Here is a 24,979-nt window from a genome sequence, read left to right as displayed (position 1 = left end):
CAGAGCCCACGACGGCACATCAGGAGGCAGGAGCGCACACCCCATCCTTATTACAAGAGGTGCTCTGGCCAAAAAGACAAGAGGACACCCAGGACCATCACAGAGTTGGACCCCAGTACCCCACCCCCACCCCGTGCTCTGCCTGCCACACAGAGCATTCCGTATGTGCAAACCCAGGGGTCTTCAGACCGTCTGTTTTTTCTCTCCTTCCCTGGTTCCTTCTCACTCTGAAAAGGAACAGAGAACATTTCATTTGAATCTTCTTCCGAGGCCTCAGGAAACTCCCCTCTCCCCCTTCCCCAAGCCATGGCCTTTCCTTTGCCCACTGCTACGGAGCACTGGAGCGGTGGTAGTGAGGCCCCGTGAGAGGCAGCAGGCAAGGGCCGGGCGTGGTCAGGGCTTGAAGGAGGAAGACTCGCCGATGGACAGAGCAGGTTGGCACTGGAAGCAGGAACCGGGAAAAAGATGTCAGATCCCATCCCAAGAGCAGTGGTTGTGTTTCTTCTGTTGGGATCTTGCCTTGGGGACAAACTAGATGGGGCTGCTGTCAGGGGAGGAATCCAGCGACGGAGCGCAACCCTGCTCTTGGCACCTCTCTCGCCCACATCAATTCCTTCCATTGCTTTTCTCATTCTGTGAAGGATTGACTGGCCTAGGGTCTCTGCAGAGCTCCCCCACCCCCTAAATAGGCCCTGTCTCTCACCAGAGATTTCTGGGGCTCCGAGTACTTGGTCCAGAGGAATGGCCTGGGAGCAGAAATGGGCAGTTTCCCTCCAGGGTAAGGACCCTCCATTCTACCCCGTTCTGAACGTCTAGCATTCAGTCCTTCAGGCCTCCTCTGGCCTGGCTCCTACCTCGTTGGAACACGTCTGAATGAGCCAAGCTTCTGAAAGCACTCCCGAGCCAGCCTGAACTCAGGGTGCTCACAGATGGGCGGAGAGGAAGTCTCGTGATGGAGTCAAAATGGCCTCCCTTTCCCAGAGAACTCTGGGAATCGTCACATAGGAAGTGGGGTGTGGCTCTGCCCCAGGCTACATGGAGATTCTGAGCCCCATGAAACCTAAGAAACCCTCGGAGGATTCCCTGGCTGCTCTTCTGTCTTGGGAGTGACCCTGAAAGGACTGGTGGGAGCAAGCAGTCGAGATGCAGGCCACAGAGGGAGCATGAATCACAGCGTCCCATAATCCCTGCCCCGAGCTGGGCTTCCCGGACTTCGGGCCCTGCCCGGCCAGCCTGTCTGTAGAAGGGAGTGCTGCCTTGGGACGCCCGTTCCCAGCCCCAGGATGTGCCTAAAGATAGCTGGGGCTCGGATGCCCTCTGCCCTTTGGCTTTTGCCTGCCACTGCTGGTTTGAGGCCCATAACATCTGTCCCCTGGGCTCCCCCATCCCCCACCACAGCGGTTGCTAGAGATTCTATTCCTGCCTCTTTCTCAGTTCTGCTGATGACCTTGGGCTACTCTGTTCTCGGGCCCCAGTTTGGAAACTGAAGCCATCTCCATTCAGGGCCTGTCTCTAGGACACAGGCTGCGAGGGGCGCCATCCCTCCTGGCTAGCTGAGTCAGCCCATTTTTAGGTGTCTCTGCTCCCCTAAGGGCAGAGAGCTAAGGACACTCCTTTCAGACATGCCTTCCTCTCCATGCTGGCGTAAGGGCAGAAGAGAGGCTACTGAGGGCCACGCATGTAAGCTGCATGGACGGTCCCAGGCCTGTGGCTTCTTTTGCCATTTGTAACCTGGTATGTGGGGATAGGGTAGTTAACCCCTGCCACCGGGTCCTTCCTTCCATCCCCTTTCTGTCTGGTTTGGGTGTGAGGACATGGGTCCCTCCCATCCCCAGGCTCTCTTCGGTGTCAGCAGACACCCTGTTTCATCCTTGGAGCTCCTGCCCTGCTCTCCATGGGGCAGGGGCCTGGCGGGGAAGCAAGGCCCTCTTCAGCACGTGCCCAGGCCCACATGCCTGCTGCACGTGTCCCTCCCCCACCCCCAGCCCAGATGGTCTCTGCCGGTCTAGCTCAGCTGCCTCCCTCACGCCTCAGCAGCTCCTAGGACAGGGCCATGCGAGAACCCAGCTGGCCAGGGTGCCTCCAAGCCTGGGAGCAGCTGGGATGCTTGGGGGCACTGGAGGATGGGTGGGGTGATACTTGCATGGAGACCCAGTGCCTCTGTACCCGCATGGGGCGGGGCTGCCTGAGGCTCAGAGGACAGGGAGCTGGGGGAGAGGAGCCCAGGACAGGAGAACCCCACTGGGATTGGCTGTAACCACATGGCCTCCCAGCAAGGTCACCAGCTGGCTGATTTGGTCCCCTCCCTGTGCCTGGTCCCCACTGACAGCATCTTGGCCAACAGAGGCCTTGGTGAGCCTCATTGGCCTCTCCCTGTGTCTTTGAGCACCCTGGTTGCTCTTGTCATTGGGCAACCTTGCGATGATTAAGAGCAGAGTCACCTGGGCTAGGGCGGTAGGCGCCAGAGCATCTAAATCGTCCCAGAAGCCTTTGCAAGCACCACAGGCACCTGGGGCTGCCCCGCCCTGACCTGCTCGGTTAGGCTTTGACAGGAGGATTTGTACAGTTTGTACACCTCTTATTTGCGATGCCCATCACAGGGCCTGGCACACAGTGAGTCCTCCCCCAGCCCACAGCCTGACATGTGGCAAGTGCTCAGCTAATAGGGGCTTGGCACATGCTGGGAGTTTACCAAGCACAGGGTTTGGCTGACGTTAGGCACTTCCTAGGGGAAGAACCTGTCCTCCGCTAGGCCCTCACCGAGCACCAGCCCCAGCACATGGGAGGCGCTCACCCAGGACAGACTCGGCATGCATTGGGCGCCCATCTGTCAGTGCCAGGCGCACAGTGGGTCCTCCCCCAGCTCCACGTGGGGCATACCATGGATCCTTACCTGGCACGGAATTTGGCCTACATGGGCTTCTCCTCTGGCGCAGGACCTAGCCCACAGCTGGGGCTCGCTGGTGTTGGGCTGATAGGAAGGGGTGCTCTCTTCACCCCAGTTTGGCACCGTACGTGTCCTTATAGCTCAGACTTTGCGCATCGTGGGCCCTCTGCTAACACAGGTCCTGGCCCACAGTGAGTGCTTTCCAAACACAGGTCCGGGGTGGTACATCGGGTGCTTTCCTAGATCGGGGCCTGGCACACAGTAGGTACTCTCTTAGCTCAGGGATTCGCACATAGTGGCAGTGGCATAAGAAGTGCACCTTCTTATAGGAGGCCTAGCCCAGATTTGGGGCTCTCTTAGCCAGGACAGCCTGAACAGTGACCTAGGTGATCAACCAGGTGATTGGAGACATGTAACTACACCCTCCCTGTAAAATGGACGATATCTAGATCCAGAGGAAAAGGCTCCATGTTCCTGAGGCCTCCTCTCTGGACCTAAGATCCTGCCCTCCCTTCCCCTTGGTCTCCTTCCCCTCCCCACCTTCCTGGGAGCACACCTGCTCCATCCTGTGCCCTCCCCTCAGCTCACAGGGCTTCCCTGCAGCCCTCGCCCTGCTCAGTCCTAGCTCTGCAGGACCTCCCCTCTGGAGGCACAGGGCACAACAAAGCAACTAGATTCCTTGCCCCTCTGGAGGCATGCCCACTCTTATTAAGAAAAGTCAGGCGTGGGGGCTGGGGGAGTCGGCCTCCCAAAGTGGGGCTGGAGCAGCTGGATCCCACTAATGAGGCCTCATTACGGCCAGGGCCCAGCTGGGCTGCTGCCGCCTCCTGTCCCCATGGTCAGGGCCAGAGAAAGCCGTCCAGCCAGGGCTGCCTGTTCTGGGCACCCTGCCCAGGCCAGAGCAGCCAGAGCCGGAGCCCACCCTGGGTGGAAGTGAGCATTTGGGCATCATGGGTGACTGGGCCTTCCTGAAGGCAGTGGCCCAGCCAGGGCCTTGGCCCGTAGTCTGTGCGCGCAGGAAGTCGGCGGAGTGTGTCTGGGGACCTGGCTGCGTGAGGCTGGCCCAATGAGACACTGAAGTCAGTGGGGTCTCAGACCATTCTTGGGAGACTTGCTTGAGCCAAGGCTGGTCTCTATCTATCCCCAAATATGGGGCTAATATCAAGGGATGGGTCTACATCAAGGCAAGGGGCGGGGGGATGAAACAAATATATATATATATGTGTGTGTGTGTGTGTGTGTGTGTGTGTGTGTGTGTGTGTGTGTGTATATATAAAACGTGTTTAGGACACTGTCTGGTCCATAGTAAGCACTCACTATGTGTTATCTATTACCGTTGCTGCTAATTCTCACTAGACTCGGTGATGGGTGGATATTATTCTTATTTCAGAGATGAGGAAGCTAAGACCAGACATATTAAGTGATTTGCCTGTCTGTATGGTGAGAAACTGGCTGTGCTGGAGTTTAAACCAGGTCTGTCTGACTCTAAATCTTGTGCCTTTTTTTGTTTGCTTAAAGCCATTCTTAAAAAAAAAAAAAAAGCCATCCTGACTTGTTCCCTTCAAGGTCACCATACTTACCAAGCTCACAGAAAGGCTAGGTTTTCTTTACATCAGACTGCATGCTTCCACTTGGTGGGTACTTGCTAAGATTGTACCGTGTGCCCGGCACTCTGCCGACCTATCCATTTCCAAAGAGAGGTTCGCCTTCCGGGGAATGGAACACTCTTGTCTGCCTTCCTGACCGCTGGTCTGTGGCATGTCAGCATCAGCTGGAGACTGACCTGTGAGTGTGGTCTCAGAGAAGTGGGACTGGATGGGTCTGAGTGACATCCCGTCCCAGTGACAGGGACACCTGCTGGACGGAACCCAGCCCACACGGCACAGACTCCCAGAGCAACACGTCAGGGTCTGGACAATGCAGTACAGATCTCTAAGAGTCCTACCTAGTCCATGGGTCCTCCTTTGCCTGGACTCTGTGGTGACCACTCTCTGGGCTGGTGCCATCTTTCTTAGGATGGTGACCGGGTAGTGTCTGGGACCAGAGCTTTCTTGCATGGTCAGCCACATTCTCCTGTGAGGACCTCAATCATCTTGGCTGGTTGAGGGTCTCCAGCTCTTGCAGGGGGATGGGGGAAACAGCTCCAGGGCCCACCCCCGCTTCCCCCCACCCATATCACTCTAGGCAGTCGAAGGTGCTTTGTTAGGGCCCTGTGGACTATGCCCCCCCCTTCTTCCTGCCCTTCACCAGGTCTAGTGCCCAATGGCACCCAACCACCCTACCAGGAGCCCACCAAGTACCAGGCTTGGGAGATCAGAAGCATCTGGGCCCTGAGGCCGCTCACTCTCTTAAGCGCTCGCTCTGCCTCACTCTGTGGTTGTGAGTGTGTGTGTGTTTTGTTCCAATAACTTGCTGGGAACAAGGGAAAAACACAACAAACCCCATGCCTCACTCCAGCTCCAGAGCACCAGCGCTGGGCTGCTGTGGGGACTGGCCCGAGGGGGAGGGCCAGGGGAGGGGGAGGCAGAGCTTCGGGAGGAGACGAGGTGAAAGTAATTGACGCTGCCCAGCCAGCAGTGGGAGAGGCAGGGATGCGTCAGTGTCGCCTGGAGCTGGCAGAGGTGTGAATGAGCAGCGGAGACACGAGCACTGCTCTGAGGGCTCATCCTGGGATGGCCTCGGCTTGTGGACCTGTGGCCCCCTCCTCCCCAGAACAGGTCAGTCACCTTCCAGAAGGTTGAGCGCCCCCCTCCTGGAGCCAGGCGGTGTGGGAGGCTGGGCTGGGGGTGGGGAGAGGGGCTGAGTGGTCTGTGCCAGGGAGGGGCAGGCACGGCCAGCCAGGGAGACAGACACCAGCAAAAGTGACCCAGAAAGTTACAACTGTGCGAAGGAGTGCAGGAAGAGTTAGCTGTGTGGTGGGGGCCTGGGGGAGGAGAGTGGGGGTGTTGCGGGCTCCCCCAGCCCAAGGACCTGCTGAGAATCTGCTCTGTGTATCAAAGCTGCATTGTCCCAGCTCCCGGGGAGACGGGCCGGAGGTGCCCAGGAATTGTACTAATCAATACAGCCCCATTGTCCGTGCCACGGCAGTTACTCCTATGGGGAGAGTGAGCGAGGGGGTAGGGGGACGTGGTACATGGACTCAGCAGTGACAGTGGGGGAAGAGGAGGGGATGACGATCTCCGCTGGGAGGAGAGAGACCCCAGAGAACATTCACCAGTGTCCACAGCAAGTGCCCTGATGAGGTGGGCACCCTGTGGCCTCCTCCCTGGAAGCTGGGGTTGGGCAAAGATGTTGGGGAAAATGGGGCTGATGGCAGCAAGGGTGAGGGGGACAGGGAGAACCATCCTCCCCACCCTGTAGAGCATCCTGATTTGACCTTCAGAAGGCAAGAGAAGGAATGTCTTCTGGCGAGACGCAGGTTGGGTCCTGGAGAAGCATTATGCAGAGCTGCCCTCAGACCTCAGAACTGCCAGGGTCACAGACCAGAGCCACTTCTCTGAGTGCCAGCCCCAATGCCAACTGCCTAGGGTAGAGACTGCCCACAGCCGCTGTGCGTGAGGCTGGGCTGCTGGACTTCTCCAGGCCCACTCAGTGTTCCCCACCACTGCTCCTCAGGGCCTGGAGCGGAGCTGGGCATGCCTGGGGGTGCCCCTTCTGTCTGCTGTCCATAGTGTTGGCGTGTCTCTCTCCACCAATCACGGCTCTGGGCGAGACAGCACAGGGTATCCCCTTGCCTCTCTCACCTGCTCTACAAAGGCTTAGACTCCTAACGGGTGCCCAGAGCTTTCTCTGAAGCTCTCCTGGAGGCCAGAGGCACTCACAGCCCCCGGGTACTGTGCGAGCCTCAGGCAGATTTTCCCATGGTCCTGTCCCTCCACCTCTGGTCCCTCTTTCCCGGATCTGGAGCAGCGAGGCCAGATGAAGGACGGAAGGCTCTGTCATTGCAGGGCAGCGCTATGTAAGGGCCAGCCTGGCCCCTGGACCAAGGGGAGAGAACTTGGGGGAACAAGAATCTAGGGGTATGAGGCCGTTGTGAGGTCTTCTAAGGCGGCCACAATTTACTGTAATGGCGTTCCTGCCTGAATTCCCTGATGGGGCTCAGAGAAAGTTGCCAGTGATCTGGATTTGGCTCAAGGTCAGTCTGGGATGTGGGGTCTTGTCTGTCCTCCTTCATAAAGTTTGTCTTGGATGGGACTTCATCCCATGAGCAAACCCTGGGGCTGTGGAGTTCTGAACCAGAGGCCTGCTGGATCCTAGCGGGGCCCGCCCAGCCAGGCGGCTCCAGGATTCTTCTGTGTCCACCGAGAGCAGGAGGGGGGAGCTCACAATTCACAAAAATATCCAGTGGACCCTGATCCGGGAGGGCGGGAGTCAGGAGCCAGAGGAAAGCCGTAGCCCAGGGTAGAAATCCGCGCTCTGTCCAAGTCTGTGCATGGAGAAAAGAGGGGGTGCCTCTCGTGTTGGTGGTTACCTCTGGGAGGGGACTCTGTGGCTTTGTTTCCTCTTCACTCTTTGCTGTGGGTTCCCATTTTTTGGTGATAAGCTTATAATGCTCTTATAATTAGAAGAAAAACAATAACAATAAAAAAATCATTTAGAAAGTTAGTGGGAACTAATGGGAGATTCAGAAGAGAGTCGGAAATAGGAAAATTCCAGGCAAGGCAGAACTGCAGAGGCTAGTAGATCTGTTGAGGTGGCCTGGTCTGTGAACGGATTTCATAGTTAAGGATGCTGAGTCGCAGGGAGTGGAAATGACTTGCCCAGAGTCGCTGGGGTAGCAGGATCTAGAATGCTGGGGTTCTCACTCCTGGCCCAGGGTCCTGCCCTGCCAAGCCCAAGGCACAGTGGGGAGATCTGGATTCTGCCCTTGGAGCTGAACACCGCTCGTTCCAGGAGCTGATCTAGCGGGGACTAAGACAGGCACAGGGCTGTGTAAAGGACTTACGTAAGTGATTGTTCTGTATGGCTCACCTGGCTAGGCAGGCATGGGGTGGGAGGTGACAAGTCCTTGTGTGGGACTGGACCCTGCTGCCTCAAGGACTGCTCCTAAGGGGAAGGGCATCTGTGCATGTGTGGTCTTACGTGAGGGTCTTACGTGCGTTTGTCTATGTATTGTGGGCATCGTGGAGGACGATCAGCCAGCCTACCGCTCTCAACCATGGAAAGAAAGCCCCAGAGCCTGCCTTCTACTTCGCGTGGGGAGCTTGGGCACAGGGCAGGGCTGTCCCTATCCTGGAGACCACCGATCAGGCCCATGGTCATGGAGTCCCAGGTGAGGGTGGGGGCTATCTAGGGAGCCTGGGGAGGAAGCACCAGCCCACTATGGTTTAATTCATCACCGAGGTGTGAGCAGGAGAGGAAGGGAGAGCAGTGAGGGGCTGAGAGTGAAAGATGGGTGATGGGCAGGAGAAGCCTGGAGCCTGGCCAGTCAGCAGGGCTGAGCTGGGTCAGGCAGACGGGCCGCCAGTCTGGGTGAAACTGTGAGCACAAAGGGGTTCTATCGTGGGTGCCCGAGAGCCGACGTCCACTGCAGGGACGGGTCTGATCAGTGACACAGGTGTCTACCCAGCAGATGAAGAAAATGAGCGGCTTGGGCTAGGGGAAAGGACGAAAGGAGAACAAAATCGAGGCAAATACTAGGAAAGTCTTGCCAGCTGTGGGCCTCTCTTACCGAGGAAGGCAGCAGCTGAGAGTGCCCAGAGGAGAGCAGAGAAGGAAGCCGGAGCCCTTAGAAGCCCCGCGGGGCATGCATTTTGGAGATCCTTTCCTCTAGCGTACTTGGAGAAAGGGGGCTTGCTATGTCCTCTGCAGAGAGCCAAGCCCTCACCAGCCAAGTCCCTTGAACATAGCTCGTTCTAGCACAGAAGTCAGAGGCCTAGCCGTGCTCTCACGGTGACCTCCCAGCCACAGCTCCGGGAGTCTGCCCCGTGCATGGTGCTGAGCCGCAGGGCCTGGGAGCCTGAGCGGGTGCTGCGTCTGCGGGGCATTTCTCACGGGGCTTGCAGAGCATCGCTGACCCCCAGCTCCTTCTGCCCCGCAGACCCTTAGTGTGGTCAGGGACTCCCACCAGAGCCCCATCCCTGGCTCCCGGCCCCTGGGCCCAGTCCCAGGGCCCCTGCTTCCCCGAGGCATGGATTGTGGTCAGCATAACTAAAGTGCTTAGCGCAGGGCCCAGTGGCGTGCAGCTCATTAACTGAGTGGCGCTGGCTCCTGAGGGCGGCCTGGGGCACGTGGCTGGGGAGCACTCACACCCTCCCTGTCCCCCTCGATGCCAGGGAAGGAGCAGACCTCAGAAATCCCAGTCAGGTCCTGCTGAACTTGGTCGGGGGGAGCTGGGAGCAGGACAGATGCCCCAGCCTTCCAGCCTTGGGGACCTCGGTCTCTGCGAGGAGTCCTGGCTTTGCCCTGCCCCATGAAACACTCCTGGCCCCTCGGCTGTCTCTGTTACAGCTGTGAGCGCTGCTTCATGACCCCACCCCTGTACTGGGCAGCTGCCACAGTCTCCCATTGTGCCCCTAAGTAAACAAGCCTTGGACAGAATAAAACTGTTATTGTAGGGTCAACATATAGGAGCCCTATTTGGCCGGGATTTGTTTGGGAATGCAGAAACTGTCCCCCAGCCGGACTCACACCCTCTGAAAAAATGCCCCCCCCCCGCCACCCGGACCATGCAGAATTGCTAGGCCTGTCCCCAAGAAGGCCCTCCTCGGAGGTGGTGACAGCCTTAGGCACGATTTTGTATAGGCCTGTCCCTGAGGGCACCCTCAGACTGTGAGCCACCCTCTCCCAGAGCCAGACTGGCCCTCAAGCCCCTTCATCAGGGAAGCTTTCCTGACCTCACCCCAAGGGCCCCCCGCCTGGCCTCCTTCCTTATTATTGTGTCCTGAGAACTTCCGCTTTGTGGTCACCTTACGGCTGTGATATAAAAATCACGGATTTGTTTCTGACATTACCGGCTTGCTCCGCCACCAGATTCTAAGCTCTGAGCGCACCGCCGTGTCTGTTCAATTCACTGCTGGGTCCCCAGTGCCTGGGGCGGGGCCTAGCACACAGGGGGTGTTAGTAAGTCTCCATGGTTGGTGGTTGCGGGAATGAACGTATGTGGGCCCTTCCAGCCTGCCAGCCTGCTCTGGGCACTCCTCGGAGGGGACCAGACCCTGGTTCTCGGTGCCACGTCCCTGAGCCTCCCTCGAGGGCATGAAGGTCAGCATCTCCTCTGGGGTCAATACCAGTTTGGGGGAGCAGGATGGTCTCCCACAACACCTCACAAGAGTGTCTGTGTTGTAGGGGTCAGGGTACGCAAGCCGAAGGGTGCCCACCGTGGGAGCCAGGGGTCCATGGCTGGGGCCTCTGCTGGCCCCTGGTGCCCCCACTGGCCCCTGGTGCCCCCTGTGTCTGCATTCCCCAAATAGGCCTTTCTGGAAAGCACACAGGTCCCCGAGAAGCCATTCCTCCCCTCTGCATTTGTCGGTCAGTGTCAGGATCCGATAGCATTTCAAAGCACTAGACCTCTTTGCTTATGGGCCAGTGTCACTGTTGTCCTTGACTATGTCTCTTTCAAGCTGAGGGCTGGTGTCACTTCAGCCACGTCTCTCAGGAGCCATGCTGCTCTGTCTCCAATCCCGGTGTCCTCTAGGAACTCCTGTCTCTTTCTCTCAAGGGAACAGCCCATCTCCGAGAGGCTGTCTCTGTCACTCCAGGGCTCTGTGCTTCTCTGCTGGTGATTCTCAGGGTCCCTGGTCTCCAGTGAGACGCCCCCCAATCCTTTAGGTGCTCGCTCAGGGTGGCTTGATTTCCTGGGAGGAGGTGGAAGGGCCATGGCATGGGGAAGGGGCATATTTACACTTGTAAAGGGACTTGCTGAGTCAGTTCCAACTGTGGGGTTGGGGTTCAATAGGGACTGTCCTCAGTGGGGCCTCAGGCCACCCAGCCCAGCCCTGAAGCTCCCCAGGGCAGGCCTGGCTTCCTCTCCTTGGGGTGAATCCCCTCATCGGCCCCTCCTGGCCAGCCCCCTGCTCCTCAGCTCAGAGACCTTTTTCCGGAGTCCCTCCCTCTGTTTCCCCTAGCAGAGTCTGTCCTCCAAGTCTGGCATGGTGCCTACAACTCTGGTCTCCTCCCCCAGCTCATGGCCAGCACCACCCAGCCCAGGTCAGCTTCCCCAGGGTACCCCCCACCCCAGCTATGGCAGTATAGGTGGCTCCCTTGGGTCCTCCCATCCTGAGTCCCAGATCACCCTCCCTGATTCTGGCCCAGTTCAGTTGCTCTCCCATCTCCCACCTCCAGGCCCTGCCATCCTGTGCCCCTAGGAAAGTGTCTTCGGCTGGGGAAGGGGTCGGGCATCCCCTCCCCCGCACTGCCTGCCCATGGGCAGGCGTGCTTAGCCTGGTGATGTGGTCATGGCGGATGGGGGGGGCTGTCTGGACACAGGCCCCTTTGTGCCCAGCCCGACTTGGCTGCTTGGTATGAGGCTCAGCTGCTCCCAGATCCTCACCCAGAGGGGAGAGGGGAGGCTTTGGAGGGGCTGGGGCTGGGGGCTCTGGACTTGAGCTCCCTCTCCACATCCCACCTCTCAGATGTTGGGAGTAGCTGCTCAGGTGGGCTGGTGCCCCTGGCACAGGGTGCTGGGGGGCTGGTGAGCAAGGCCCCGCTTGGAATCCTCTGGCAGCCGCTCCTCCCTCCTCCCCTTCTCTGCCAGGCCTGCCAGCAGCTCCTGCCAGCAGACGGGAAGCCCAGGGTGGGGGTGGGGGCTTGGAGGGTCCATAGTGTCCCCGCTGGGAGAGGCCAAGAGGGTCAGGCACGGGAGCACAAATGCCTTTCTGATGGTAGCTTCTCTCCTGTCCCCACAGAATGGTGCTGTGCCCAGCGAGGCCACCAAGAGGGACCAGAACCTCAAACGGGGCAACTGGGGCAACCAGATCGAGTTTGTACTGACGAGCGTGGGCTATGCCGTGGGCCTGGGCAATGTTTGGCGCTTCCCATACCTCTGCTATCGCAACGGGGGAGGTACCCAGCGGGCACAGGGCAGGGACCACCCACTTGGATAGAGCCTACCCACCAAGGCCCGGGCTCCCCCCTCCCCGGCACAGACCCCTCTCCAGACAGGCTGGCCTCTGGCTCTCATCTCCTTTGCCCCAATCCCTGGCTTAGGTACACTTTACCTAAGGCACGATCACCCCCTGACCCTGGCTGTCTGCTGTTTGGGCCTGACCCTGCTAACCTGCTCCCTTGAGGTCAAGAGAGGTGGAGAAAGGCACCTCAGCCTCCCAAGGTTCCCTGTCTTACACCCACTGTGTATCAACAACCCCTGAATGGCTTGGGGAATTTGAGGATCCCAGCAACTTAGGTTTGTGACTTTGCTTGGTGAACCCATCAAATCCCACCCTAACATGGTGGGTCTGGGGCCTGGGTTCTGTTCAGGAAGCCTCTGCCAAGTTCAAAGGTGGGCTGTGGGTAGGATACCTCAAGCCCCAGGCTCCTGTTCAGTGTGTGGCCCACCCTCCTTGGGCCTTAGCTGATCGCGAAAGTTTTGCTGTTGGGTTGTCAGCAGGAAGAGGGTGGGAGCCCCCAAGCCCACCCTGAGCCAGACCTTTCCCTGCCTGCCAGGAGCCTTCATGTTCCCCTACTTCATCATGCTGATTTTCTGCGGGATTCCCCTCTTCTTCATGGAGCTGTCCTTCGGCCAGTTTGCAAGTCAGGGCTGCCTGGGGGTCTGGAGGATCAGCCCCATGTTCAAAGGTGAGGCCTGGGGAGGGTACACCAGCCCCCCACCCCCACACACATGCACACACACACACGGGCCTCTGGGGCCCTACTCACCCATCTGTACAAACACTGCCAACCTCCCCGGAGCCCTGGTGCTTGACCCCAAGCCCTATATCAATGGCCAAGGCCACGGATGCATGCTGGGATCCAAGTTTACTTGGCCTCCGCCCTCCCCACCTACCACGTGTATCCATAAAGTCCCTGGGCCGCCCAGCTCACCCCTGCTAAGGCCTTGACCTGTCCCTTCGATGGCCCTCCACAAAAGCCTGCCCCGGGGGAGGGGGGCAGGGCGGGGGCCCTTCAGCGTTAACCTTGCTTCCTTCAGCTAGATGCGTGAGGCTACCCCCCTCCCTCCCTCTCGCAGGTGTGGGCTACGGCATGATGGTAGTGTCCACGTATATCGGCATCTACTACAACGTGGTCATCTGCATCGCCTTCTACTACTTCTTCTCGTCCATGACGCATGTGCTACCCTGGGCTTACTGTGATAACCCCTGGAACACGCCTGACTGTGCCGGGGTGCTGGACGCCTCTAACCTCACCAATGGCTCCCGGCCCGCCGCCCCGCCAGGCAGCCTCTCCCACCTGCTCAACCACTCCCTCCAGCGGACCAGCCCCAGCGAGGAGTACTGGAGGTGAGGTCCCACTGGCCCTGGACCAGACCCAGTGGGGGATGGGGTGGGGTAGGGGGGTGGGGAGTGGGGGACGACATGGATACCTGGTGCCAAGCCTTGGCTTTCCCCGCCTCCCCTCCACCCTCCCTGCCCAGCATCTCCCTGCCCAGCACCCCCAGCCATCGTGCAACTTTCTGCTGAGCAGGTAGGGGGCCAGGACCAGAGCCGGGGAGAGGGCCTCAGGAGCTTACAGATGAGCTCAGGAGAGAAGGCTGACCCAGCCGACAGCGCTGGAGGGCTAGACGCTGAGTGGAGCATCCTGACCAGGGTGCCATGAGGGAGGGAGGGCTCCAGCAGTCGGACACGAAGCAGAGTGGAGTGGGGACAGTGGGGTGTCTTCCTTGTGAGAACAGCGTGAGCAAAGTCCTCAGGTCCCAGAGGAGCAGAGGCTGGTCCTAACCCTGAAGGGAAGCTCTTCTGCTGAGACTCACAGGTGTGTGGGAAACTCCTGGGACCCAAGGGAGCCAAGGAGGGGCTCCAGCCTTCTTGGAGAACTTCTATGAATTAAGCATAGACATACCACTGCAGGGCGAAAGGAGCTGTAGAAGTTTCCTGAGCCCAGGGCTGTCATCATCAAGCTATGCTTAGGAAAGACAGCCTGGCACTGATATGGTGACAGAGATGGGAGTCTCAGTCTGCTGCTGGAGTGTTCTAGAACACCTTGTTCCCACGGGGTAGGAGTGAGGGCGCAGGGGGAAGTCCTAAAGGAGACTCCCCGTGTCTTGTTGGGGAACCGATGGGAAGAGAGTGTTGGGGGCCTGTGGGAAGGGCATGTTAATTCATTCCACATCTGCACGGTCTGCTCTGCCAGGTCCTGGGTACCCATGGGGTCTGAAGAGCCCAGAGGTGCTCACCTGAGGAGTCCACAGCCCTGAGGGGGTCCAATTAGGGCAGAGGTGTAGTAGGGGCACAAAGAGGGGGTGGCCAGTTCTGAAGGGACGGGGGCAAGAGGAGGTGGTCCAAAAGGCTTCCCCTAGGAGGGAGGAGGGAGGTGTAGAAGGGTTAGGAGAGACATGGGAAGGTAGGCCATTGCTGCGAGGTGGCTGAGGTTTGAAGTCTGTCCACCAAGTGGCAGAGAGCCATAGGTGAGAGGGCCGAGGCCCCAGGGAGGCTGGAAATCCTAGCAGGTCAGTATCCTCTGAGCCTGGTCCTGGTGCTCTGACCCCACAGGGCCTGGCTTCCCTGCACCAGCCGCTGTGCTGTGCCACCGACATTCAAAAACAGCTAAGATGTGGTCACTACCACCAGGGGCTCGCAGTGTAGACAACAGTGCTCCTGCCTCCCAGCGAGGGGCAGGTAAAATTACCTCCAGGCTGACTCAGCCCCTCAGTCGCTAGACAGACCATTTCTTTTCTTTCTTTCTTTTTTTTTTTTTAAGATTTTATTTATTTATTTGACACAGAGAGAGAGATCACATGTGGGCAGAGAGACAGGCAGAGAGAGGAGGAAGCAGGCTCCCCGCTGAGCAGAAAGCCCGATGCAGGGCTCGATCTCAGGACCCTGAGATCATGACCTGAGCCGAAGGCAGAGGCTTAACCCATTGAGCCATTGAGCCATCCAGGCGCCCCTGGACAGATCATTTCTTGAGCACCTAGTGGGTACCAGACCCTGCCCTTGGAAGGGAGACAGCATGAGGACTGAGATACTCGGCCTCTGCCCTCATGAAGGTCCCATCTACTGAGAGGACCAGGCAATTTACTGCCCAGTTAGGTGTTGTACTACATTTGAGGCACGGTGTGGGCTGGCAACTTGATCTAGACTTGGGGGGGTGGGGTGTCTGGGGAGCACAAAGCCTCACCCACACCCACCAGGCTGCTTCCGAAGCCCTCACCCTAGCAGCTGTCTGCCAGGAAGTCCCAGCTAGCTAGGGCCAGCCAGGGCAAAGTTCTGGAGATTTTATCCAGAGGGGAATAGTCCTCAAAGAAAACTGCTCATGGTTTGGGAGGGCTCACTGGGTGGCCCATTGAACTCTCCTCAGTCAAGGCTGGAGCCAGGCCTGCCTCACTAGCCACAACCCACCGGGACTCCTTCCCTGCGGGATGGCTCCCTGCTGCCCCCTTCTGGAAACCCTGGGAAAATGACCCTTGAGAGGTCTGCCCAGGCTGGCTTCCGCAAGGAAGTGGGGAGAGCAAGCACCCCCATTTCCTGGGCCCCTACTATGTGCCAGGCATATTATCTCCTGTCCTAGTACCCCTATTTTTCAGATTCAGAGGCTGATGTTCAGAGATTAAGGAACTAGGCGGCCACGCTGGGTCAGGATACATGCCCTCCCCCGTGTGTGAATCAGGTCGATGGTATGAATCACGCCAATGAGACTCTGCAGGTGTCCTTGGCCCACGCTCTCCAACACCCCTTCAGAAAGCTGTGTGATCACATTGCAGCCCCACCACAACCTCGTTTGCTAGCTCGTGCAGGTAGTATAAAATAGTCCCATTTTACAGATGAGGGAAGCAAGTCAGAAAAAAGATTAGGAGACACTTCTAAAGCAAGAGAAGCGCAGAGGACAGATTTCTGAGCCCCAGTCTGCCTCCTGCCCACCCTCTGGCCCATGGTCTCCTCTCTCCTACCAGCCCTTCAGTCTTATTTCACGATCATCTGCGTGCTGGTCTGATTCAGGCCTGGAGGTCCTAAGAAACGACCAGGCCCTCACCTCCACAGCCTGTGGAGCCCAGAGCACCCGAAACCCAGTGGGACTCAGGCCCCAGCACCCTGCTCCCAGTGTCTTCATGGCAGCTCTGGAGTTGCACAGACCTCCCTCAGATCGTGGCTCTTTCGCTTATCAACTGTTTGGCCTCGGGAGACCACCCAACCTCTCAAAGTCATAGCTGTTCATCCATTAAATGGGAGGGGGTCACAGCACCTACCTTGTTGTAAAGAGGAGATGAGATCACGCAGATGGACCACGAAGGACAGGGACGGGTGCTCGGGTAGCACAGTGATGCCTGCCGACGAGCTCCAGCTGCTGCTGGAGACGCAAAGAAACAGATTAGGCTATTTTGTTCTCAAGGAGCTGATCGCCAGGCTGCGGCAATTAAAAAATAATGCAGAATAATTCCAGAGATGTTATGCACCGAGAGCCAACTTGTAAAGATGTTGGGTTCCAAGAGTTCTTAGGTTAATTGATCTCAAAAGCACATGGTCCCAAAACAAAACAAAAAAAAACTAAATATGGTGCCATAAAAAAGAGAGGTAGAATTCACTACTTGGTGCCCAGGCTAGCATTCTAAACTTTGTTAACCCCCTGGTATTGTAATGCTGTGCCCTTGCAAATCATATAAATGATTAAACAAAGTCATATAAAACACTACCAGTTGAACATACATAATTAGACAAAGTTAAAAAAAATCTTTTGAACAAGAAATGGTTTCTTTACATGGAATACTATTGCCTGAAGTAAGGCAGGTCTGAGTGGTAGAAGCAGAAGGACCCTGTGGCTATTCTAGAGGGCAGAACTTCCCAGCACGCACACAGTAGGTGTGCCCCGTAGAGTGGGGCCTGGGCAGCCCGGAGCCCCAGCCCAACTGCCTTCAGCTTTGAGTGATTTCGTCTGTTTACCCCCAGTAGCTCCCAGAATACTTTTTCTGTGTACTATGAAGGAAAAAAGATTGAAAGCACTGTCGAAGGGGATCAGGTGCCTCTTGGTGGTGGTCCCGCAGCTCCTGAACCAAGAGCCTGGAGTTGGGGGCGCAGAGGGACGTGTCGGACAGCGCCCTCTGCGGGTTGCGGTGCAAAGGGTGGCCTCCGGGGAATTTCCGTGGCTGCAAAGAGACAGGCCTGCGGAGCAAACACCAAATCCCAGGCCTGGCAACATTGTCCCATGAGGGGACAGAGCAACATCGCATCACAAGGTATTAAAAATGTCGCCGTGAGGTTTGAGAACTGACTTGGAAAAAAAGGTGAGAATAGCTGAGAACGGTAGAGGACAGTCTATGAGCTATTCTGAGAGATCTTAGCTGTGAGAGGGGACAGAAGGGAGCCTGTGTTTACCTAAGTCCAGCTACAGATTATGCTAGATTGGTGTTGTTATGCCCATTTTACAGATGAGGAAACTGAGGCTCAAGAGCTTGCCTCTTGCTCATCACTTCTGGCCTGGACAACTGCAATACCAGGCTGGTCCCCGCTCCCAGGTTCTCTCCTTTCTACTTCCGAGTCCCTTTACCACGGTATTCACTTACTCATTCATTCATTCATTCATTCAACATCTTTTGAGTACTGCTCCGTGCCAGGCACTTTGCTAGACAGTGGGGGAGCTGGGTACTCCTGCCTTCCAAGAAAATGGATGACAAACAAAATAAATTAGGTTAAAAAAAAAAAAAAAAGGAGATGTGTGCTGTGGAGAAAAATCTAGCAAAGGGGGTAAGGGGTGCTGGGCAGGGACCAGGGCTGCCATTTTAAGCAGAGTCGCCAGAAAAGGTCCCTTTGCAAAGAGGGTACCCAGAGCAAGTACCTGAAGGAGCTGAGGAGGGAGAAGGCGATGCCGACAAACCCAGTGGCGTAATTTGTGGGACCCAGTGTGAAATGGACATATGGGGCCCCTTATTCAGATGTAGTCAGAATTTCAAGATGTCGGTGGCAGAACGTTAAGTCCAGAACAAGGCCCTTTGAAGCAGGGGCCCTGTGTGACTGCACACGCCTCACACCCACGTGTCCATATGGATGTCTGGGGAAAGAGCACTCCAGACGGAGGGAAAGCTCATGCGTGCAAAGGCCCTGAGGGAGGTGCGTGCCTGGCATGGTTCAGGAACTATGTGGAGCCCCATGCAGCTGGGGCAGGGAGTGGGTCATCAAGTGTAAGGACAGGAGACCAGAGGGGTGGCAGACTGGGGACAATGGACCACTTCGGGCCTTGCAGCTACTGTAAGGACTTAGGCTTTTCCCTGGTGAGAGACGGGTGCTACTGCAAAGTTTTGAGCCAAGGAGAGACCCTGAAAGTGCTATTATAGAAACCCTTCAGAAGCTTCCCATTGCTCGCGGGATAAAATTCAAACTTCTCAGCCTTGCCTTTCATGGCTTCTTATAATCTGGCTTCTTCCTTTCCTTCATCCTTCTCTCTTCCCTCACCTTCTGTTCCAGCCTTGCTGAGCTACTGACAAACCCAGGCCAGGCCACGTTCTTTCATGATCCCCTGTCTTGCTGCGAGCTGCACCCACGACCTGGCATGCGCATCCTCTTCTCTTCACGCACCTGCTCCCTTCCTCACACCTTAGCTCAAGCCTCATCTCTTCTGGGAAGCCTTCCAGAGTGCCCCTCTGCCTGGTATCGAGATGCCCTTCCTTGGTGCCCATGTGCCTGATCTGGGTCTCTGTGCCCGGCACCTATCACAGGGCCCAGCCCATAGGTGCCCCGTTGATTGAAAAGGCACTGCTGGGGCGGTGTAGGGCACTAGATAGAGCCACACATACATAGGGGAGGAATTTGGGTTCAGGCCTAGGCCTGCATGCATCAGAGCCTCCAGTCTTTACTGAGCACTCCACCACCTCCCTCAGCTCTTCAGGGATGGAGAAGCTAGTGTGGGTGGAGAGTTCCCAGAAGGCTTCCTGGAGGAGGTGACGCCTGACAGGATGTGACCATTCTAGAGGAGAGGGCATTACTAAAGGAAGAAAGGCACAAGTCAGGGTCTGGGATGGGCCCGAATAGGGGCGGGGAGACCTTGACACCCCGGGGGCTGAGGAGGCTGGTCCAGGCTCAGGGTGTTACCTCTGGGCACCTTTGAGGATCCCGGAGGGGCTGCAAGCAGTGGTGTCTCAGGGAAGCGGGCAGAAGGGGTGGGGTGGGACCCATTGGGCTGGGGCCTCCCAGTGGCCCCCTTCTTCCATGCTGGGACCTCATGAGAAAGAAGGAACCTGCCAGGCTGTACCCTGGGCCTTGGGACTCAGTTGCTGGGCATCAGGGACCCAGGCCTCAATAACAGAGTGTCCCCTTCCCCAGGCTGTACGTGCTGAAGCTCTCAGATGACATTGGGAACTTCGGGGAGGTGCGACTGCCCCTCCTTGGCTGCCTCGGTGTCTCTTGGGTGGTGGTGTTCCTCTGCCTCATCCGAGGGGTCAAGTCTTCAGGGAAAGTAAGTACCCCTACCCCAGCAGGGTGTGTGCTCACCCAGGAAGATCCTGCCTCCCCTGCTGGGGTTTAGTGTATAGGGCTTGGGTGCAGGCAGTGATGAGAGGACATGGAGGAGAGGGAAGGGCCAGAGGGCTGGTGGTGGCTGGGGGACCAGGCGGAGGCTGCCCAGGGCAGGAACAACAGCTGGGAGGAGCCCAACAGAGCCCGTCTTGCGCACAGGTGGTGTACTTCACAGCCACGTTTCCCTACGTGGTGCTGACCATCCTGTTCGTCCGAGGTGTGACCCTGGAAGGAGCCTTCACTGGCATCATGTACTACCTGACCCCCCAGTGGGACAAGATCCTAGAGGCCAAGGTGGGCCATGGAGTGTGTCCTGGAAGGGGCGGAGAGGGGCCGAGAGGTGCCCGCCTCTGATCCCAGCTCCTCTGCCCGTCCTGCCCCGCAGGTGTGGGGGGATGCTGCCTCCCAGATATTCTACTCGCTGGGCTGTGCCTGGGGAGGCCTCATCACCATGGCTTCCTACAACAAATTCCATAACAACTGCTATCGGTGAGATTCCCCCCCCCCGCCCCTGCCCTGCCAGCCCCAGGCTGCCCCCTCTACCCTGCAGCTTTCCCCAGGCTTTCCCAGATCCCCAGACCCAGTGCAGCCTCCTAGGCCTCCCCCGAGGGCCCTCCGTTCCACACATGGCCTGGAGGTCCTGGGAGCACTGGGTCTGGAGTGGGTCACTGGAGAATCCCGAGAAGAGGGTGGGGAACGGTGATGCCCTATGGGTCTGTGGGGACTCGAGAGGCTCAGCCCACTTAAAAAGGCCAGGAGCAGACCAGAAAAGAGGCTGAGGGGGATTCTGTTCCTAGAATGTTCCATCTCAGGTCTCCTCCCTGCCCAGCTGGGCAAAGGGAAGAGGGCAAAGGCAAGCCAGCTGCTCATCTTGAAGCCTGTTTTCCTCCCTCTCCCCCAAGGGACAGCATCATCATTAGCATCACGAACTGTGCCACCAGCGTCTACGCCGGCTTCGTCATCTTCTCCATCCTGGGCTTCATGGCCAATCACCTGGGTGTGGACGTGTCCCGTGTGGCTGACCATGGCCCTGGCCTAGCCTTCGTGGCTTACCCGGAGGCCCTCACCCTGCTGCCCATCTCCCCACTCTGGTCCCTGCTCTTCTTCTTTATGCTCATCTTGCTGGGGCTGGGCACTCAGGTAGGAGGTTCGGGACATGGGCCAGGGGCCCGGTGAAGGAGGAGGTGGGGCCAGAGGCCAGGCCCCTGCTCTGACAGCCACACCCTGCAGTTCTGCCTCCTAGAGACGCTGGTCACAGCCATTGTGGACGAGGTGGGAAATGAGTGGATCCTGCAGAAAAAGACCTACGTGACCTTGGGTGTGGCCTTGGCTGGCTTCCTGCTGGGCATCCCCCTCACCAGCCAGGTAAGACCTGAGGGAAAGCCTGGGCTGGAGTGGCCAGGGTAGGGGGTTTCTGGGGCGGGAGATCGGGGCCTCGGGCACTCCTGACTCAGCTACCCACTGTCCCGTAGGCAGGCATCTACTGGCTGCTGTTAATGGACAACTATGCGGCCAGCTTCTCCTTGGTCATCATCTCCTGCATCATGTGTGTGTCCATCATGTACATCTATGGTAAGTGCCCAAGTTTCTGTGTCCTCTCACGTCCCAGGCCCTGGCCTGCCCACGCTGCCCTGCCAGGCTTACTGACACCCCTCTCTCAGGGCACAGGAACTACTTCCAGGACATCCAGATGATGCTGGGCTTCCCACCGCCCCTCTTCTTCCAGATCTGCTGGCGCTTTGTGTCTCCAGCCATCATCTTTGTAAGTTTCTAGTCTGGACCCTTCCTCCCTGCTGCCCTCTGGCAAGTGTCCTTCTATTGGGAACCAGCAGAGGGAGCTCGGGAGCCCATCCGTCTAGCCAGAGCTCCCCAACGGGGTCTATGCACCCAGGCCACTGGGAGTCTGAAAGAGGTTGCACAAAATCAGGTGGAGACTCAGAACCACCCAGGCACCGGCCTCAGTGTAGGGAGGGAGCTGAGAGCCCTTATTCGACTGAAGAAAGCAGACTGGCAGCTGCTGAGAGTTGGCCCTCCCTCCTGCCTGTCCCCGATGGGCCTCAGCAACCATTAGTGATATGGGTGTCCCCCTTGCTGGGCCTAGCTGAGCTCCCATCTCCAATCTCTCTAAGCCCAGGTGCTCGGGGTATGCAGTGTGAATGCATGGGTGTTCCAGAAGTGGGTTGTTCGAGTCAGATGTCAGCTCCAGACTAGAGGCAGCCTCCTAAGCCTTCTAGGCACCAGAGTGGCCTGGCTCTGGAGAGGGAATGCTCTCATTCCACTGATAATCAACACCTGGGAGACTGGAATTTCTGCACGTTGTTCATGGATCAACTCATGTGATCCGACTCTCCAAGGTATCATTGTCATTCCCACTTGACAGATGAGGAGACAGAGGCACAGAGATGTTCAGTCATTGACCCAAGTTGACACAACTAATAAAGGACAGAATCGCCCTTGGAAGCCGGTGGTCCCGTCTGGAGCCTGTGTGCTGGGCCAGGCTACATCAGAAACGCCTGCAGGAAGGCGGACTGGTCCACGGGCTAAAAACCATCTGATTTTGCTCCTTTATGCCCAGGGTTGGGGGAGGAGCCACAAAGTGTTTGACGATGGAATGGTGGCTCCACAGAGAAGAGGAAGGGCCACCTGAGTGACAGAAGGGTGAGCCTAGTGGCAGGGGAAGCAGTGTTCAGTCATGTCCCTGTCATGCCCAGCTTCTCTGGGCCACAGGGAGCTCAGCACTGGATTTTCACTTGAGCTCCTATTTCTGGGGGAGGGAAAAGGCCCCCGAGGCTGAGGAGGCCTCTGTCACATGGGGTGTGGGATCTTCCCGGAGGTTGGCACAGCCACCAGCTCTGGCCACTGGCCCAGCTGTGAAACAGGAGCAACGGAAGCCTCCTGTAAGTGGTGGGAGGCGGGGGCGGCTAGGCACTGTGGCCAAGCGTGAGCCCCTGGGGGCTGTGGCTGAGGCCAAGGCCCAGGACCCTCCGGAGGGGAGCTCACCCTCCAGAACTCCAAAGAGGCTGCCACCCTGGGCAGAGACCCCGGGTACCAGCCAAGGCAGAGCAGGAGGCAGTGAGGAGACGGACACAGGAAGGCTCCCGAGGTTTGGGCAGGGCAGTGGCAGACTGAGCCCAGGTCCCATGTCTCTGTGAGATTGAGACAAAGTGGGCAGCACCATCTCTGAGTTCAGAAAGCCAGGCCGGAGTCGCCCTAAGCCGAGGACTCCAGGCCCTGTGGACCCATATTTCTGGGCTGTCATGTCTTCTTTGGGGGCTTTACTTCTTTATATTTCTGAAAGGCTCTTTTTGACAAACTGTCTTTCTGTCAGCTGAGACAAGGGACTTGTTTACACCTTGATCAGCATCTAGTTCCGTTCAGGAAACTTGTCATAAGCTCCTACTATGCACAGCTTCCGGGAGGGAGGCCCCCTAGTGGATGTGGATCTCGCCCACCCGGAATTTGGGCACCAGGATGCTGCTGAGGGCTCAGGAGGCGGGAGGCAGCTGCCGAGGCCCCCCGGGGAATGGCCCTTGGGCCACCTGCCCATCTTTCTGCTTCCTTAGTTTGTTGTCGTGTTGCTGTGGCCCCGGGGTTCATTTCCATTCCATTCCTCTCTTTCCAAAACCGTTCCTGGTCCCCAGACTGCCATTCGCCATTTCTAGCCTTTGGAGCCTCCCCTGTGGCTCCCGAGCCTTAGACAGGTGGGGCTTGGCCCTATCCTCTCCTGCATCGCTCCCATCTCTCTGCACAAGTCAGTTCAAATCGACAGTGAAGTTGTGCCAGGTACTGTGTCGGGAACTGGAGACCCTGATGGGGTCCCAGGAGGCCCCAGGCCTATGGGAAACATGAAACAAGTGCTCAGCAGTTGGAAAATGCCATTGAGAGCCCTTTTAGGAAGAGGGATGAGAAATCTGGAAAGGCTTCTTGAAGGAGGTGGCATTTACATAGGGTCTGACAGGAAAATGGAGAGGATTCTCCAGAATAAATGAAGAGGGAGGAAAATGCTGGGTGCAGCCCAGACACTGAGACCAGGGTGAGATCAGGGTAAGAACCCTAAGGCCCAGGATTCGGCAAAAGGGAGCCATCGAGAGTCTCTGAGCGGAACTGACTCAGGTGGTTATCAGTTGTCATCAGTGTTATCAGTGGTTATCAGTTGTTCCCTGGCGGGTTCAGGATTATGGTGCGGACAGACCTCTTCTCTTCCACGATGCCTGATGCCTACCTGTCCCCCAGGCCCTGGACCCCTGGTTCCACCTGCTTTTTCCCCTTCCCAAACCTTGACATTGCCTCTGTCCTGCCCCAAATGCCTCTTCCTAGTTCGGGAGACCAGAGAGGAAGGGGAAGGGGTGCTGGGCGGAGGGCAGAGGCCTGGAGAAGGGTGGGGATGGAGGGGTGGAGGATGGAGGGGCGGGGATGCAGGGGCGGTGCTGGGCTGGCCTCAAAGGCACTCCCTTCCCCTACTGTCTGCAGTTCATTCTCATTTTCACCGTGATCCAGTACCGGCCAATCACCTACAACCACTACCAATACCCAGGCTGGGCTGTGGCCATCGGCTTCCTGATGGCTCTGTCCTCCGTCATTTGCATCCCCCTCTATGCCCTGTTCCAGCTCTGCCGCACAGATGGGGACACGCTCCTCCAGGTGAGGGGTCGGGGCAGGCCACAGCCAGGTGAACCGGGAGGGGGTGGGTGGATGGGGCTTCATGGCCCCCTTCTGAAGCACCCATCCACCCTCCATGTCTACCTCTCCTGCAGCGTTTGAAAAATGCCACAAAGCCAAGCAGAGACTGGGGCCCCGCCCTCCTGGAGCACCAGACTGGGCGCTATGCCCCCGCCATCCCACCCTCTCCTGAAGACGGGCTTGAGGTCCAGCCGCTGCACCCGGACAAGTCCCAGATCCCCATGGTGGGCAGTAACGGCTCTAGCCGCCTGCAGGACTCCCGGATATGAGCACAGCAGCCCGGGGAGGGCCCCGCCCAGGGAGGGCCCCACCCCCGCCCGTGCTCCCACCACAGAGACTGGGGAGAGAGGGGACAGGTGTCACCACCTGCCCCTGCCATGCCCTACCCAGGGCGGCTGCTGTTACCTTGGTCACCACTGGTAATGTGGTCATTTGTGCTCGTGTCCCCAGTGTTTACAGGTTCTTTGGATGCCAAGATGGCAGCTGGGGATGGGTGTGGGCGATAGGAGGGTTGCCAGGGGTGGGGCCAAAGCACTTTGGAGGGGGTCTCAGGCCAGGTCCCCAGAGATCTGCTGGGCTTTACATGGCCTCTGATGCCCTCACACTTTGTCCGGAGCTGCGGTTCTAGGTGGGCCCCTACCTGACCCGGTCCTCAGGCCTCCAGCCGCCTGACCAGTGTTCTGCCCCCAGAGCAGACCCCAGCCTCTGCCCAGGCAAATTTGGGTCTTCCTATCCAGGGGCAAGGTGAGGGGCTAAGGGGCTGTACAGTGTTATTTTGTCAGGCTGTGCTGCCCAGCCCTGTTTGTCTGTGTGATTATTTTTGTAAAAATCGTATTCTCTGTGGTTGCCACTCCCA

At 57.8% G+C, this 24,979-nt stretch overlaps 1 protein-coding gene across 6 annotated transcripts in view; it reads left to right on the top strand.

Moving 5' to 3' along the window:
* SLC6A9 (solute carrier family 6 member 9) overlaps nucleotides 1-24,414 on the top strand; it is a 30,407-nt gene extending 5,993 nt beyond the window's left edge. For 3 of the 6 annotated variants that reach the window (XM_032877559.1, XM_032877560.1, XM_032877561.1), the window contains exons 3-14: nucleotides 11,734-11,890; nucleotides 12,491-12,622; nucleotides 13,014-13,284; nucleotides 19,252-19,384; nucleotides 19,603-19,737; nucleotides 19,829-19,932; nucleotides 20,346-20,583; nucleotides 20,674-20,808; nucleotides 20,916-21,015; nucleotides 21,105-21,205; nucleotides 23,914-24,084; nucleotides 24,198-24,414. In XM_032877559.1, the coding sequence (XP_032733450.1) occupies nucleotides 11,734-11,890; nucleotides 12,491-12,622; nucleotides 13,014-13,284; nucleotides 19,252-19,384; nucleotides 19,603-19,737; nucleotides 19,829-19,932; nucleotides 20,346-20,583; nucleotides 20,674-20,808; nucleotides 20,916-21,015; nucleotides 21,105-21,205; nucleotides 23,914-24,084; nucleotides 24,198-24,392 (1,872 nt within the window). In that variant the 3' untranslated portion in view covers nucleotides 24,393-24,414. Of the gene's footprint in view, nucleotides 1-5,361; nucleotides 5,605-11,733; nucleotides 11,891-12,490; nucleotides 12,623-13,013; nucleotides 13,285-19,251; nucleotides 19,385-19,602; nucleotides 19,738-19,828; nucleotides 19,933-20,345; nucleotides 20,584-20,673; nucleotides 20,809-20,915; nucleotides 21,016-21,104; nucleotides 21,206-23,913; nucleotides 24,085-24,197 lie in introns of those variants that run through there. The other 3 variants (XM_032877558.1, XM_032877563.1, XM_032877562.1) reach the window with 3 other exon arrangements.
* The last annotated feature ends 565 nt before the right edge of the window (nucleotides 24,415-24,979 follow it).

Source organism: Lontra canadensis, unplaced genomic scaffold, assembly GCF_010015895.1.
Source record: "Lontra canadensis isolate GAN:19392208 unplaced genomic scaffold, GSC_riverotter_1.0 scaffold60, whole genome shotgun sequence".
NCBI lineage: Eukaryota > Metazoa > Chordata > Mammalia > Carnivora > Mustelidae > Lontra > Lontra canadensis.
This window is presented reverse-complemented; position numbering and strand designations above follow the sequence as displayed.